Genomic DNA, 17815 nt, shown 5'->3' with positions numbered 1-17815 from the left:
CCAATTTATTTTTTTAGTGCCTTGAAAAGCTAGCAAGTAATAATTTTGTTCATATCCTTTAAAGCATTTAAATTAGGAATTAATAGTAGTGATTACATTTTTTATTTTGGTAATTTACAACTGATAATTGTTAATTAATGTTTCTATCCCTACATTTCCTAGATTGTGTAGTTTGTTTAGAAGTGAAATTGATGTTCTATATGTTATTTTTCCATATTTTAGAAACTGGGAGATTGATTTGATTTAAGAGGAAACTCTAGTCATTTCTAAGAGTTGGTTTCCTCATGCTTTAGAATACATACCATGTCAAATCTGAATGTTAAATATACAAAAGTAAATTTGTCATATATATATATTTCTGTAATACTCTCATAACATAGATATCTACTTTTTCTTTTCACATGAAATACAAAACTAATCAGACACTCATAGCAGAGAATTGTTGACAGATTTTTTTTTATTTTAATTTCCAAAAGTCATTGCTTCAAGTAATGGATAGAGTACTAAATGGAAGTAAGAAACAAAACGAAAACTTGAATTTGCATTCTGACCCTGCTATATGACCACAATCTATTTTATGGTTCTAATTCCCTAAGTATAAAATGAGCATTGGTAAGGATGCCCTCCAAGATTAGTTCCAATTTTGAAATTCTGTTATGCTGACAAACTTCCACCTTTGGTGTCTGTTGACAGATGAATGGAGAAGGTATAGTGTATATATACAGTGGAATATTATTTAATCATAAAAAGAAGGAAATCCTGTCATTTGTGACAACATATTTGAACCTGTAGGACATTACAAAATGAAATAAGCCAGGCACTAGAGACAAAGACTGCATAAGTAACTTTTATATAGAATCTAAAACAGTTGAACTTATAGATGCAGAGAGTGGAATGAATGATGATTACCAGGAGCTTGAGGGTCAGGGGCGAGAAATGGAGAGATGTTGGTCAGACTATAAAGTTGAAGCCATGTAGATTTACTGATGACTAATGGACCTCATGACAACTATATTAGTTAATAATACTGTACTAAATACTGGAAATATGTTAAGAGAGTAAATTTCAGGTGCTTTTGTTAAAAAACCAAACCAGTAACTATGAAGAGATGATATGTTAACTAGCTTGACTCAAGTAATCATTTCACTATGTGTATATATATATCAAATCATCATGCTGTATATTTTATTACATATAATTTTTATTACATAAAATTTTTTTAAAAAATAAAAAGGGCAGAGATTGTCAGAATGGAAAAATGTAAGACCCAACTAGATGCTGCCTGTAAGAAATGTACTTTTATAAAAACACAAATAGTCAAAAGTAAAAGAAAAGATATATGATACTATTAAAAAGAAAGCTGGAGTGGCCATATTAATATCAGACAAAGTAGACTTCAGAGCAGACGACTACTTCTTTAGGGCCACTCTGTCAAAAGATGTAACAACCCTAAATTCTTGAGACCCCAATAACACAGCTTCAAAATAAATGAGCAAAAACTGATAAAATTATAAGGAAGATAGACAAACACACAGTTATAATCAGATATACCCCTCTCAGAATAATTCTGTGGACCAAGTAGTCAGAAAATCAATAAAACCAACCAGCTTGACCTAACTGACATTTTAGTCTAACAACAGTGTGATACATATGCTTTTCAAGTGCCCGTAGAGCATTTATCAAGATAGACCATATTTTGAGCTATAAAATATGTTTCAATACATTTTAAAGGATTAAATCATACAAAGTATATTCTCTGACCACATTGCATTAAATTAAAAATTAACAGAAATATTTCTGGACTATCCAAATATGTGGAGACTAAATAAAGCACTGTTAAGTAACCCATGGATCAAAGAAGAAATCAGAAGAGAAACTAAAAAGTATTTTGAACCAAATGAAATGAAAACTTAACACATGAAGGTGTGGGGTATTCCTAAAGCAATACATAGAGGGAAGTTTATAGTACTGAGCACTTCTATTAGAAAGGAAAAAAAGGTCTAAAATTAACATCTTCAAATTCCATCTTAAGAAACTGAAAAAAAAAAATCAGATTAAATCCAAAGTAAGCAGAGAAAGGAAATAATAAAGATCAGAGTAAGAAATCAATGAAATAGCAGAAAAATAAAACCAAATCTGGTTTGGTTTTATGGCAGAAAACCAAAATCTGATTCTTTGAGAAGATCAATAAAATTGATAATCCTCTAAGAGAAAATAAAAAATTATAAATATTAGGAATGAATATAAAGATATTACCACAGAATCTACAAATATTGAAAGAATAACAAGGTTGCTCAGTACCTAAGGAATATTATGAGTAGCTTTCTGCCTACAACTTGGAAAATATTAACAATCTCCTTGAGAGACACAAACTACCAAAGATCACTCAATCAGAAATCATCTGAATTCTTCTTTGTATATATTCCCACAAAGAAAACTCCCAAGTCAGATGATGTGGATAGGTAAATTCTACCAAACATTTAAGGAAAAAATAATGCCAATTCTACACAAACTCTTCTAGAAAATTGAAGAGTAAAGAATGAATACTTTCCAAATGATTTTATGGACCAGCATTTCTCCAAAACCAAAATCAAATAATATTGCAAGAGAACAAAACTATAGACTAATACTATCCTTCATAAGCACAGATGCAAAACTTTAAAAGGAAAATAAGAGGTTAACAAGGGTAATCCAGCAACATGTTTGAAAAGATAATACATCATCAATAAGTGGGGTTTATCCTAGAATGCAATTTTGATTTAACACTCAAAAATTACTTTAAGTAATTAACCATAGTAGCAAACAAAATGAGAAAACCACATGATCATCTTAAATAGACACAGAAAAAGCATTTAGCAAAATCCAACATTTATTCCTGATAAAGATTCTGAGCATACCGGGAATAGAAAGGAACTTGTTCAACCTGATAAAGAACACCTATGAAAAACCTACAATTAAATCATACTTAATGGTAAAATACTCTATGCTTTCCCACTGATCAAACAGCGCAAGAATGTCTGCTCTCATCACTTCTTTTCAACATTGTACTGGAGGTTTCAGCCAGTGCAATAAGAAAAAAAATAAAATGCATCCAGATTAGAAAGTAAGAAGTAAAACTGTATTCACAGATCACATAATCATTTATATAAAAAATGGAATAAAGTCTACAAAGTAGCTTCTAGAACTAATAATTGAGGCTAAAACGTTTGCAGGATTCAAGATCCATGTACAAGATCGATTGGATTTCCGTACCCTAGCAACAGACGATCAGAACTTTTATAATAACGGTAACAAAAGATACGACATTCTTAAGGGAATACAAAAGAAACATAAATCCCTGCATACTAAAAACTACAAAACTGCTGAGAAAAAATAAAGAAGAACTAAGTAAATGGAGAACTGTACTGTATTCATGGATCAGGAGACTCAACAATAGTTCAGATGTCAGTTCTCCCCAAGTTGACCTATAGATTCAGTGCAATCCCAAACAAAATCTATGGAAGCAATTTTTTCTGTAGAAATGGAGAAGCTCATTCTAAAATTACTGTGGATATACAAAGAACCTAGAATAGTCAAACAACTTTAAAAAGGAGCACAAAATTTGAGAGCCAGCAGCAATTTTAACTTATAAAACTGTATTAATCAAAACATAGTGGCATTGGCATAAGAGTAGAAAAGTAGCTCATTGGAACAGAATAGAAAGACCAGAAATAAATCTACACATAAATGGACTGCTGGTTTTTAACAAAGTTGAAAGGACAAATCAGTGAAGAAAGTACAGACTTTTCAATAAATGGTATTGGAATAATTGGACATCCATACGCTAACAAATGAACCTTAAGCTGTACTTCATATTATATGTAAAAACCTAAAAGTAATCATAGACCTAAATATTAAAACCTAAAACTAGAACTGCTAGAAGGAAACAAGAGAAAATTTTGCAGTCTTGAATTAAGCAAAGCATTTTCAGACATAACATGAAAAGCATGATCCATAAAAGAAAAACTTGGTAAATTAGACTTTATTAAAATTGAAAACTTCCATTCTTCTAGAGACACTGGTAAGAGAATGACGAGAAGCTGCAGACTAGAAGAAGATATTTGTAAAGTGTATATCTGATCAAGAACTTGTATCCAGAGTATATAAATAACTCTCAAAAGTCAGTAATAAACAAGAGCCCAATAAACAAACGGACAAAAGATTTGAACAGACATTTGATGCTGGTCGGGAAATCAGTGAGGAATCTGTCACGTGGGCCCTCTCCATCCCCCGACCTAATAAGACCCCTGCCCTTCCCCCTAAGGGAAGGTGACCCTGCCTGAAACAATCATTTTTATTAATAACTTCTTGTCCCACCCTCCTTCCTAGAAATTTTGTACAACTCCTTGGAACTCTACTTGGTAGATGGGATGCTGCTCAACTTGTGAATCGTGCTTAATAAAGTCACTTGGATCTTAAAAAAAAAACAGACACTTCACCAAAGAATGGCTAAAATTAAAAAGACTGACCTTAAGAAGGTTGGTGAGGATATGGATTAACTGAAATTCTCATACACTGCTGGTTTCAATATAAAATGGTACAGCTGCTTTGGAAAACAGTTTGGCATTTGCCTAAAAGTTTAAATTTATTACCACCATATAATTCAGTTACACTGCTAGGTATTACCTAAGGGGAAAAAATCATACTAGTACTTGTATATGAACCTTAATGGCAGCTTTATTTATAAAAGCCAAAAACTGTAAACAATCCAACAATCCAAATGTCTATCAACAGGTGGATGTGTAAACAAATTCGGTGTATCTGTACAATGGAATACTACTCAAAAATAAAGAAGAATGAACTATTGATATACACATTAACAAGGAATCTCAAATTAATTATTGTGAATGAAAGGGACCAGACAAAAAAGAATATACTATATAATTCAGTTTATGTAAAACTCTAGAAAATTTAAATCTGTAGTGATAGAAAGCAGATCCGTGTTTGTGTGTAAGGAGGACTTTTGAGGGTGATGGATACGTTCGTTATCTTGGTGATGATGTTACAGTAAAATATTTCTGATTTTTACCAGAAAATGAATTTGAAATCATAAAATACAGTAAACATTGGTTAGTAAAAAGAAACTCTTCTAGGTTCCCCCTCCCCCCCCAAAGACATTCTAGTTTTTCTTATTCAGTGAGAATTTAAGTAGAAAATACAGGTATTGGGGCACCTGGGTGGCTCAGTTGGTTACGCATCCTACTCTTGGTTTTGGCTCAGGTCATGATCTCATGGACTGTGGGATCAAGCCCCGTGGTGGGCTCTGCATTCAGCTGGGAGACTGCTTGAAGATTCTTTCCCTCTACCCCTAGTGCATGTGTTCTCTTGCTCTCTCTCTCAAATGAGAAATCTTAAAAAAAAGATAGTGTAGGTGTTAGGTTTGCACTTTGCTAATGCATACTTTTTTTTTTTTAACTTCAGGGTCTTGCCTATTTGCATACTAAAGGCAAAATGCATAGGGATATCAAAGTAAGTTCATTTAATGTGCTTAAATTGGTAATTTTATCAGAAGGAGTTTTATAATGGTAATTTAATAGTATTTATATTTTTGTTTTAGGGTGCAAATATTTTATTGACAGATCATGGTGATGTAAAATTAGGTATGTTATTTCAAGTTCCTCAAATTTTTTCCCAAAAAGATTTAATAAAATTTTAAATGAGAATTAACATTATATAAGCTTAATATTCATATCAAGAACCTCAACAATATTCATGTTTTGATCCAGTAATTATACTCCTGAGATAGTTTAAGGAAATTAATCCTAAAGAAAAAGATCTTTATTCATAGAACTATTAATTATACATTATAACAGAAAAAGTAAAAACAGAGCTAGCAATAAAAAAACTGTTAAACTGGGGGCACCTGGATGGCTCAGTTGGTTAAGGTCTAACTCTTGGTTTTGGCTCAGGTCATGATTTTAGGGTCCTGGGATGGAGCCCCACATTGGACTCTGTGCTCAGTGGGGAGCCTGCTTGTCCCTCTCCCTCTTTTCCTCCCTGTGCTCACTGGCCACCCCCTCTTTCATAAAGAAATAAAAAAATCTTAAAAAAAAAAACTGTTAAACTGTAATAAATCCACTTATGGAACATTATTCAGTCATCAAAATTAATAGTTAAGGAGAACAAGAGTAGATTCCCTGAGGTGTTAGTTAAATGACAAAAATGAACTATATGTATATTTACTTTTTTACAGTCATGTGTAACAACAGTAACGTTTATATAGAGAAAAAAAGACTCTCTTTAATAGCACCAAGATACTGCCCTACTTGTGTTAGAGTAAAAGGCATCCAGGTGGGAGGTTTATTTTTTTATGGTTTTTTTTCCTAATTAATTTCATCGTGCTTATAAGTTTTTTATTAACTTTGTTCTTTATAAAGTATGCTTCATTCTAGTAAAGTGCCAAAAAATGATTTTCCTTCAATGAATGTTATAAACTAAGCAAGAAAATATTTAGGTATTCATTTTATATACATTTCCTTAGCATTATTGTCTGAATTCTTAATAATGCCATGCCTAAGGGTGAAATTTAGAAATGTGGGTAACTTCACTGAAAGAACTAAAATTTTTATTCAATTTTTTTCCTTACTAGCTGACTTTGGCGTGGCTGCGAAAATAACAGCCACCATTGCAAAGAGAAAATCTTTCATTGGCACTCCCTACTGGTAAGATATTATTATGATTAGACTTTGTGCATTTTCATTTCTTCAGAGTTGGTGATCAGCATAGATACTTAGTGATACAATTGACAGTTGACTGAAAGTCTGGAAATTTGCATGCTCCTTGATACTATCCTACTTCTGATTGGGTTAGGGAACTTTGATACCCATTTTTATTGTCCATCTTTCCCTGTGTTAAAGAGCTAATAATTCCTGTTGTCCCTGGGATTTTGTATTAAGAGGACTCATAAGTATGAGATTTTTCAAAAGAAAGGCTCTTATTTATAATCTCTTGTCATTTTTATTAGCCTACTTTTGGTATTGATTCTATTTTAATCCAGGTCTTCACTTTCTGGTTGTTTAAAATTCATGCATGCACCAGCCACCTTCCTCAGTGCATCTTACCAAGTACTGACAAAATGATCTTTCTAAAACACTGCTTTCATTAATGAAGATAGATAATTGAAATATAACAGAATATCTAGTAATAAACCTTAATATGTAATATAATTTAATGAATATTATAAAAGGTGACAAAAATTTGTATGAAAGGTTGGATTTTTTAAAATCAGTGTTTGGGTAACTTACTATTTGGAAAGAAATTTAAAGTTGCTCCATACCTCATACCTAATGCCAAAATAAATTGTGTATGGAAATAGTTAAATATAAAAGTGAAACCAAATGAACTATCAGTGACTATCTGCTTTGAGTTGAGTAAGCCAGGGTGCCTGGGTGGCTCAGTCAGTTAAGCATCCAACTTTTGATTTTGGCTTAGGTCATGATCTCAGGGTCACGAGATCGAGCCCCTTATTGGGCTCCATGCTTAGCACAGAATCTGCTTCAGATTCTCTCCCTCTCCCTTTGCCACTATTCCTGCTCACTCGCTCACTCTCTCTAAAATAAAATAAATAAAATCTTAAAAAGAAAAAAAAGAGTTGAGTAAGCCTTTCTTGGCATAAAAGCAGAAAACGTTAAAGGGAAAAATTGATAGATTTAGCTACATGAAAATTTAAAGTTGAACACTAGAACAAAAGTGAAAGGCAAATAGCAAATCAGGAAATATCCACTAAAATATGGCAAAAATAGGTTTTAGTATCTTTAATATATAACTTCTTAATAGGTCAATAAAACTATTTCATTAGAAGCAGTTATTAAAATAATACATATAAGATGTCATGAAATATGAAAAATGTTTCCCCTAATGATGACCAAAAATGTAAATTAAATGAACAACACCATTCTTTTCTCCAAATTGGAAAATATTTGGAATCATGGGTAATACTTATCACTGTCACTAAATATTTGACAGTGAAAGTGGAAATTGGTAGAACAATTTTGAAGGATAATTTGGCAATAATGTTTTTCAAAAACCTTTAACAATGTTTGTTTTTTTAGTCTGAATTCTGCTTGTAGTAATTTATCAGAGAGACACATTATTATATGAAGAGCTTTATCACAGTACTTTAATAATGAAAGACTGAGAGAAGGTATGCACATGCAAGAAGAATTAGTTAAGGAAATTACATTTATTCAGATCAATGGAATAAATTGCTGGTATTAAAAATCCTGTTGTAATCAATCAATCAATCCTGTTGTAAAAGATGAATGGCCAGTCGTGGATAGGTTCATGATGAACTGTTATTCAAAAAAGCAAGATTAAAAATAGCATATTTGGGCGCCTGGGTGGCTCAGTTGGTTAAGCGACTGCCTTCAGCTCAGGTCATGATCCCAGGGTCCTGGGATCGAGTCCCACATCGGGCTCCCTGCTCTGCGGGAAGCCTGCTTCTCCCTCTCCCACTCCCCCTGCTTGTGTTCCCTCTCTCGCTGTGTCTCTCTGTCAAATAAATAAATAAAATCTTTAAAAAAAAATAGCATATTTAAGATTAAAAGTAGCATAATATAATGCCATGTTAAAGTAGATACATGCGTAAGTAAAATTTATGGATGTAAATATGTGAAACAGTGGCTGTCTTTGAGTGGGATAATGTTTGACTTGTTTTCTTCCATATACTCCAAATTCTCTTTGTCAACACATATCAATTATAACAACAGGAAAAATAAAGGCCCGATAAGTATCACTTAAATAAAAGTTAGAAGAAAACATAGCTAAGTTAGATTACCTATAGAATTTCCTTCATCATATGCCTATTTCCTTCCTCAGTCTCTTTCTGTGATTGTCCTCCCCTGTGAACATTCTTCTCTAGTCAAAATTTGTTTTTTGTACCCTGACTATATTAGGTATTATTACCTCCCTAGTATATCCATCTTCTCTGTTTATCTTAAGTCCTGCCTGGTCTTAAAACTGGCACACACTCTGCCTTTCTGCACTCATGGTAGACTGATAGATCACAGCTCTGCTTCCCACTGCGCCAGGAACTGCAACACTCCTGGTCAACTTGGTGCTCCACTTACCCACCACTGATTCTGGTGGGCAGAAGAGCTGAAACCCATATGCTTTCTCTAGGTTCCAGCTCAACTTCTGTGAACTTGCCTTTACTCATTTTGTTCCATAGTAGTGATTAGCTTCTTCTCCTTACTCCTATATCCATTTTTATGTACATAGTACTTGCATATAACAGGGTACATCTACATATCAGCATTTTTAGTATACATATTTTATATCCTTAACCACCTTTAAGTTGAGAGACATTGTGCTATGTAACTTTTTGTAATCTAAGTACATATAAAGGGAACTTCCAGGGGTGCCTGAGTGGCTCAGTCAGTTAAGCTTCTGCCTTCGACTCAGGTCATGATCTCCGGATCCTGGGATTGCGCCCTACATCAGGCTCCCGCCCAGCAGAAAGTCTGCTTCTCCCTTTCCCTCTGCTCCTCCCCTGCACTCATGCTCACTCTCTCTCTCAAATCAATAAATAAAATCTTTAAAAAATAAAAGCAACTTTTACCTTATGGATATTTAATATAAATTAATTTTAAAATAGTAAACATTAAAAAAAGAGTATTTCCCCCGAGTAATATTTATTTATTTTTTTTTTTTTTAAAGATTTTATTTATTTATTTGACAGAGACAGAGACAGTGAGAGCAGGAACACAAGCAGGGGGAGTGGGAGAGGGAGAAGCAGGCTTCCTGCTGAGCTGGGAGCCCGATGTGGGACTTGATCCCAGGACCCTGGGATCATGACCTGAGCCGAAGGCAGTCGCTTAACCAACTGAGCCACCCAGGCGCCCCCGAGTAATATTTATACTTTATAACTTCAAATGCCATTATTATATACTACTGAATCCCAAACAAATAACTCCAACTCAGTTATTAAATTGACCTTCAGTCTTAGATATATTCCACAGTTGTTTGATAATAGCTCTACTCTAATATCCACAAGCATTTTATACTCAAATCAGTCTCTTCAGTCAACCCCTTTCATTCAGTCTCCTCTGCCACTGCATTTGAAAAGTCCTTTATCTTTTTTCCCTTGTATTTTTGAAATAGTCATCCAGCTCATTTACCCCACTCTGTTTTTACCTCCTCTCATACTGTCCTTCACATTGCCATGAGTTTTAGATCAAGTTTACCCCTCAGAATTACCCCATTTTCACAATAAAGTCTAAACTTCCTTATATAATCAGTAGGCTATTCATTATCTAGCTCCTACTTCTGAAGTTCATTTTACAAATACTTTTTAGACCCTTTCAAACTACCTGTGGTGAACGACCAATTTTCTGAAATTTCCTGCTCATGACAGACTGATACTTTTATAAAATAAGTTAGAAATGAATTACTAAAAAATGATCATGTATTTGGACAAGAGTTAATACTCTCAATTCCTGTACTTATCATAGACTCATAACAAGCAATTTATGGCTCCATGGAAGGCTCTAGATCATACACTGAGGAGCACTGTCCTATCACCTTGCCAGGTGTTCCGTGCTCTCCTCCAGTCTCTCTGCATTTGCACTTGTGTCCTCTGAAATGTTGAGGCTCTTCACCCTGCCATAGCTCCCTGCTGATTCATTCTCACCTCCTTTGGGAACATTTCATGGGATTTAGGTATTCTTTTCTTTTCCCGTATTATATGACAAGATTCACAAAACAGAAACCTAAAGTAAGACAACACAGTTTTTCCTCAGAGCACGAGTCTTCAGAGAAGATCCATGATTTTGAAATAATGAATTTTGAAAGAGTATATCTGTATATATGTCGTCTTTACTAAGTCTTTCCCAGTAAACATCTGTCAGCCTCTTTCCCTCTAGTTTAGTGAATATAACAAAAATATAACAAAAAATAGCAGATTTCCTATCATTTTTAAAAACTAAAGATGTTATATTCACTGATTCCTCCTAGGATGGCCCCAGAAGTTGCAGCAGTAGAAAAGAATGGTGGCTACAACCAGCTCTGTGATATCTGGGCAGTGGGAATAACGGCGATTGAACTTGGAGAGCTTCAGCCGCCTATGTTTGATCTTCATCCAATGAGGTGTTCTCACTATCTACAATTATACAGTTATTAATAAAGTTTTCGAGGAGAATGAAATATTGATAACTTGGGTGTTCCCAGCTCATTTTCAAATATGTCAAAATAGTAAAGGTGTTGTAAGGGACCTAGGGGTAATCAATCACACCTAATACCTGCTCTCTTTTATTGCTGTTCCTAAGGCAGCATGGAGTGAATCATCAGTTCTATTTGAAGCTTTTCCATACAGCAAATCTTTAATCATCATACTAGGACATAGCAGTTATCATTTAAAAAGTTTTTTTAAGTCTTTACATTCATTCTTTCATCAGTTAAACTTGTTTCTTTTTCTGTTCTAAGCAGAATTATAAGCAAATGATAAAAGATATAGATGAGATTTTTTTTCTATTCTTTTTTGATTTTGTTTCTTTTTCTTTTGTCAAGGGATGATGAGGTAGCTATGCTTAGCATAATTACTATTTACATTTTAGGGCATATTGTCTCTCAGAAAAATATTTGAGAGTCTTTGAAAAGATTTTTAATATTTTGAAGGAAAATATAAATTGAGCTAAAATTTGAACTGTTAAATAGTAGAAAGTTGAAAAGAAAACAGAGTAGGGAAAGTGTCCTAACATGATAGTGGATTAGTGTATATTACATAAGGAATTCATTTAGAGACTCTATAGGCAAAAGATAGATTGTTTATGAGTAAGTACCAGATACAAAGAAACTTGGAAAGCTATTTGACCTCCTAAGTAACCAAAGATACACAAGTTAAAAGATATCTACTTTTAGCTGGAATGCCAGTAAAAGTAGAGACCTTCAGGAAAATAATTTGATGTTGCTTGTTATGGGCAATACAAATATTTCATTGATTCTACTACTTGGAAAATTATACTTAGGAGATAATCCAAGAAAAGGAAAAGCTAAGAATTACCCATTGTAGGTTAACAATGGAAAAAAATCTAAATGTGCAATAGCTGCTGAATTGTGTGTTTTTAAAAATTTTTTTTTCTTTTAGTTGGTAATTGTTAAGCAAATTTTTTTAGCAGTTAAGGGCAGCTGTTACATATGTATAAACCAAAGCAACATGGAAGATTGATTATTAGTGAAAAAACAATGTAGTATTACCTAATATAATAATTGGTTATATAAAGACTAAAGCGCAGAAGATTTGAAATAATGTCTCAGGGTAGTAGGAATATAAACTTTATATAGGAATCATTTCATTTTTAAAAAGATAAAATATCTTTGGTATTTAAAAAAAAGACTAAGGAGTTTGCTTAGAAACCTGTAAAGGGTTTTGTAGGAAATACTGAAATAGAGCATTTCAGAACTTCCTTCTTAAATCTTCTGTCCTTCTGCCCCACAGCCCTAGAAAATGTGTCAAAGGTGAATTCATAAAGTCCTCTTGCAGGTTGACTTCTACATCATTCATAATGAGAAAATGTGGAAAATTATTGTCCAAAAGAGGGGAAAAGACTAGGAAGTAGATATAATTTGCCTATATACCCAAAATAATTATAGAGACAAATCTTCCATTAAGCGTACAACCTGATGTTAGAATAACATATCATGTCTGTTACAGAATGATACATAATTACTATATATACTTGTGCCTAAGATACAATGCTAGTTATATATGTTAACAGTATTGTAATAAAACCCTTCTCTAACATTTGGTAGCTTTACCCTGTGAATAAGAGCTGGTTTGAAATTTCAGTATCCTCTCTATAGCTAGGAGAAGTTTTCTATAAAGTATCTAAAATATAAAAAATTTAATTTCCAGGGTGCCTGGCTGGGTCAGTTGGTAGAGTATGCAACTCTTAATCTCAGGGTTGCAAATTCAAGCCCCGTGTTGGGTATAGAGAGTACATTAATTAAGTAATTAATTAATTAATTTATTTATTTTAAAAACCACATTATTGGTGAGCTTTTAAAAAATAAAATCTTTTAAAAAAACTTAATTTCCATATTCCATACCGGTTTTTGTCAGTGCCTACATATTAATTTGTATAAATGCATTACAGAATATTCGTTCTGATTATTAGATGAAGTAATAAAAGTATTTCAGTATTGCTCCTTAACTGAAATTTTTATTCCAGGGCCCTCTTCTTAATGTCAAAAAGTAATTTTCAGCCTCCAAAACTAAAGGACAAAACAAAATGGTAAGTTAAAGAATACATAGTTTTATAGAATTTTACCGATGAAAAGGAGACAGGTTCAGGTCCCTTACATTATAGATGATGAAATTGAAGCCCAGAGCTATTAAACAGTTTACCTGAAATTATATATCTAATTTACTTGCAGAGCTGTGGCAAGGATATGGGTTATTTTCTTGACAATTCCAGTTCCTTAGGAACTTAGAGTAACAAGGAATAGGAACAAACCCATGTCAATCCAAAAGATTTTTATAATCTCCTCTGGTAAAACTCTGATCATTTTCTTAGTTTTTTAGAAGCTTGGGTAAGAGGTGTGGTCAGGAAACCATTGGCGATGAATAGATTAAAATTTTGGAGATTCATATCTTTGCCTTGGATTCTGTTACTTCTGTTAATGACATGTTTACTTTTATGGAAGGTAATATGAAAAGGTTTCCCAAGTACCATGACACTTTATCACTGTTGATTTTTTCTGCCTTCCTTACCTAATATTCAAAAAGGTTATATTTATTTTCATCCTAATCTCTTCTTTCTCTTACTAAGTAAAGCAGTTTGTCTCTTCTTAAAGTCCATTAGGACATCTTTAATTGGATGATAAAAATTCAGAATTATTTTTCTGGTAATGTTTTCCCATACATTTAATAAAAGAAACCATGCAAATAAAAGTTTCCAGGTTCTTAAATTCAGGAATTCTTCATCTAGATTTAATGGATCTCTTATTGGGGGAGGCCCATGGGCTCCCCAAATTCTCTGTGTATATTCATTCTTTAGGGAGACAGTCCATATCTTGTTTCAGATTTTAAGAGGCCTGTCCCCAAAACAGGTTCTAAACTACTGTTTTATGTTTTACTGGCTTGTCTGTGCAAAGTATTACTTAGGAGCCAGGCCATTCTGGGGATGATGCCAGGAGTGAAGGGAAAATCACACTGGAAATAAAGGAGTTTATATCCTACTGTGGCTATATTCTTTTGTGGTGATAGGGGTTTCTTCCTAATCCTTGTTACCCTAAGCTCCTAAGCAACTGGAACTGGAGGACTTTATGGCAGGAATGACGGGATATTCACATTCAGGAATGAATGACTACTAGCTGTTATGGCTAAATTCACAGTCAGATTCCAGAGCAGTTGTTGCCATTGGAGGACCTTTGCCAGTCTCAGGGTACTCTGACTCTGTTATCCGCACCACAAGTCACCAAATATAATGCAGTGATTTGAGTTCTCTGCAAGAGAACTGCTATGTGGTTGCCCTTATTCCTAAGAAATTCAGTGACCCTGTAAGGGTTTAGATAATCTTTTACATTACCCACCATACCTCCGTGCCATTCTTCTGGTATAGGAAAACATTTATATATTATATTAATTTAAGCAATGAGAAAAGGCCATTTTGATTCCTAACTGGCATCTAGAACACAAGATTATAAATCCTATAAATGACGCAGCTGCCCATTTCTGGTTTTTAGTGTATTTTTTAGAGGTTATATGTTACTGATTTGTCAACTAATTTCATCTTTCTTACAGATGAAACTGACACCTGTTTTCAAGGAATATACTGTGCTTTGGGTTTTGTTTTTTGGCTTATATGGAGCTAAGAGGCCTAAGAGAAAAATCATGTGTTTCAGACTTCCTAACTGCTTGTAAATTAGTTTTATTTAGTAACACCAATAACTAATATTAGTGAAATATTTTTGTACATGTCTCTTTTTATTTGAAGGTCATCAACATTCCATAATTTTGTCAAAATAGCACTAACCAAAAACCCCAAAAAAAGACCAACCGCTGAAAGACTTCTGACTGTAAGTCAATTTAAATTATAGGGGAATTTTCTGTAGTCATGCAGTAAGTAGGCATATCACTTGAACAGAAGTATTTAGGATTTTTAATATAAAAATTTAGTGATCTCTTACTGCAGGGGTCAGCAAACTTTCTGTGAAGAGCTTAGGTAGTAAATGTTTCAGGCTTTGGGGCCACACAGTCTCTGGTACAACTACTAAATTTTGCCACTGAAGCAGGAAAGCAACCATAGACAGTATACTCGAATGGGTATGGCTTTAATACGCAACACTTGATTTACAAAAAGAGGCAGTGCCCCAGATTTTGCCCATCAGCTTTAGTTTGCCAACCCCTGCCTTAGAGAAAACACTTGAAAATGTTGCTGTCATTTTTCTTGGTTTCTTATGTAAATTTATAGAATGCTCTGTGTGTATATGTATTTGTAGAATACCTTTATATTAGAAAGTCAATGATTACAGCAGTCTAAGGAAACTTTATTTAAATGTCAAAATTTAATTAGGTATCTCTGTACATTTATATAATGTTACTGAATTAAATGCATGCAAATTTGGAATACAAATGCTTTTTTCTTATTGTGATTTGGACTGTACCTCAGTATTCATTTGCATATATCACTATAGTGACATGAGTATTGAATGTCTAGTTGTTATAGCCAACGTTGTAATTTTACACCTAATGTAGATCAGATAACTTAGAAAAATAATTCATGTTATAAACTTATTCCACAAGGGTGCTTTAGTTTGATAATATATAATTATGGTTTCTCTGATTAATATTTTTACTAATACTTTCTCTAATTTATTTGTATTATGCTCCCATATGCTTGTCTCTGATAGTTACTGAATGAAAAAGTACAAATAACATTTTCTATAAATCACTGATGTAAAAGCATACTCATGAAACTTTGTTTTGTTTTGACTTAGCATACGTTTGTAGGGCAGCCAGGTCTCTCTAGGGCCCTAGCAGTTGAGCTGTTGGACAAAGTGAATAATCCAGACAACCATGCACATTACACTGAGGGAGATGACGATGACTTTGAGGTAAAGAGTGTTTGCAGTCTAATATTTGAAAATGTTTAATATGGTCTGAGAGTTCATTTTCTAATTTACTCTTTTAGTTATAATAGATTTAGCCACAAAGATTAATTAGCAATGTAAACTAAACTTATCCTGCATATAATTACCAGTTGATACTTTAAAAAAAAATTTGCGGTATAACATATGTAACGTAACTGGTTGACACTTTTTCTGGAAAGAACGAGGATTACTAGACTAATTAAAAGTACTTTTATCATTTTATTTTCCTAGCTGGTTTGCCCAAAGTTAGTAAGAGATAGCCAAAATTAGAATCAGATCTTTTTCCCCTCCCAGAAATCCATAAATGCTTTCCCTTCTCCCTATACCTGAAATTCTGTAGTGAGAGTCTGATCTTTCTCTAAAGAGAAAGGACATCTATTTCTAAGGAAATAAAAGATTTTAGGAACATTGCTTTGGACCAAGAGAACAAAAAGTTAGCCAGAGCACATGCACATATGATTTTGCACAAAAGAGGCTCTCTAGAAATCCAATTAGTCATTTTTTAGTTTCTCTATTACACAGGTTATTAACAGAATACAAATTATTTTTAAAAATTGAGGCTCCCATAGAAATTTTATCCTTTCCAATACTTGTTGAAGACTATTATATTTTATATTATTACATGTAGCACTAGTCCTGTGTTTTCCTTCTCTGAAAATATCGTAAAATCTTTTTGAATTATATTCTATTTAACAACAAAACTTGTAAATCCGAAATGAGGGACTTGCTGCCCGTTGTCAGGTACCTGCTTAAGCTTTTATAAAACACAGCTGTACTTTTTCACCAGTGTTTCTTCCTCTCCTTTTAGGATTTCTTTTTATTTCTGTGTTTCTCTGAATTTGTCTCTTCATTTCTCTTTATGCCTTTATTTCCTTTTATATCTCTACCTTCACTCTGGCAAGGCTATAGAACCAAACTTTGTTATTATTTATTGAAGGAATGTTCTACTTTATGTTCTTAAGTTTTGAATTATACCATATAAGTATCATGATAACTACTAACACTCTTTGGGTAGTCAGTGTGTATCAAGTGTTAGGCCAGATAATTTTCACGTTAACTCATCTAATACTCAAAACAACCCTTTGCAACAGATTCTATTACTATCCTCATTTTATAAATGAGGAAATAAAGGTGAAAGAATAGAAGTAATTTGCCCAAGATCATATGACTAGTAAGTAAAGAAACAGTATTTGGATCCAAGGCAAACTAACTCCAAAGCCTATCGTTTAATTAATATGATACCATTTCTATATATGTATTTAATAGTCATTAATCTTTGAAAATTAATCTTTAAAAACTAATCATTGCCTAGTGTATAGCATAGTCTTATCCTTGTATTAGGTACCTAGTGAATATTTTGTTGAGTGTTAAATGAACTTTAATTGAAAATATTGAATAAGCTAACCATTCATAGATTTTTTTTTTACTTTAACTATCATTTACAGACTTGTAATAATTAAGATTTTAATCCCTTAAAAATTAAAAAATTATTAAAATCGTTGTAGCTTAAATGTGGAATTGATATTACTTGATTCCCCAATTTGTCTTTCACTGGTTATATAAATAACCAGACTCTTTTTTTATTTTATTTTTTATTTTTATTTTTATTTTAAAGATTTTATTTATTTATTTGAAAGAGAGAGCGAGAGCAGGAACACAAGCAGGGAGAGTGGGAGAGGGAGAAGCA

General features: G+C 33.0%; 1 protein-coding gene across 5 annotated transcripts in view; it reads left to right on the top strand.

The window, feature by feature from the left end:
* Window positions 1–17815, top strand: part of MAP4K5 (mitogen-activated protein kinase kinase kinase kinase 5) — a 110393-nt gene that overhangs the window by 52986 nt on the left and 39592 nt on the right. For 4 of the 5 annotated variants that reach the window (XM_054513698.2, XM_054513699.2, XM_045900820.3 and 1 more), the window contains 7 exons: window positions 5461–5508; window positions 5597–5639; window positions 6629–6701; window positions 10993–11124; window positions 13206–13268; window positions 14973–15054; window positions 15976–16092. In XM_054513698.2, the coding sequence (XP_054369673.1) occupies window positions 5461–5508; window positions 5597–5639; window positions 6629–6701; window positions 10993–11124; window positions 13206–13268; window positions 14973–15054; window positions 15976–16092 (558 nt within the window). The remainder of the gene's footprint in view (window positions 1–5460; window positions 5509–5596; window positions 5640–6628; window positions 6702–10992; window positions 11125–13205; window positions 13269–14972; window positions 15055–15975; window positions 16093–17815) is intronic. The other variant, XM_064571022.1, reaches the window with a different exon arrangement.

This window comes from Mirounga angustirostris, unplaced genomic scaffold (genome assembly GCF_029215605.1).
Source record: "Mirounga angustirostris isolate CCGP_5_RB_7025 unplaced genomic scaffold, mMirAng1.0.hap1 SCAF_9, whole genome shotgun sequence".
In the NCBI taxonomy this organism is placed as follows: domain Eukaryota; kingdom Metazoa; phylum Chordata; class Mammalia; order Carnivora; family Phocidae; genus Mirounga; species Mirounga angustirostris.
The sequence above is the reverse complement of the archived record's forward strand: the minus strand, read 5'-3'. Positions and strand labels throughout refer to the sequence as shown.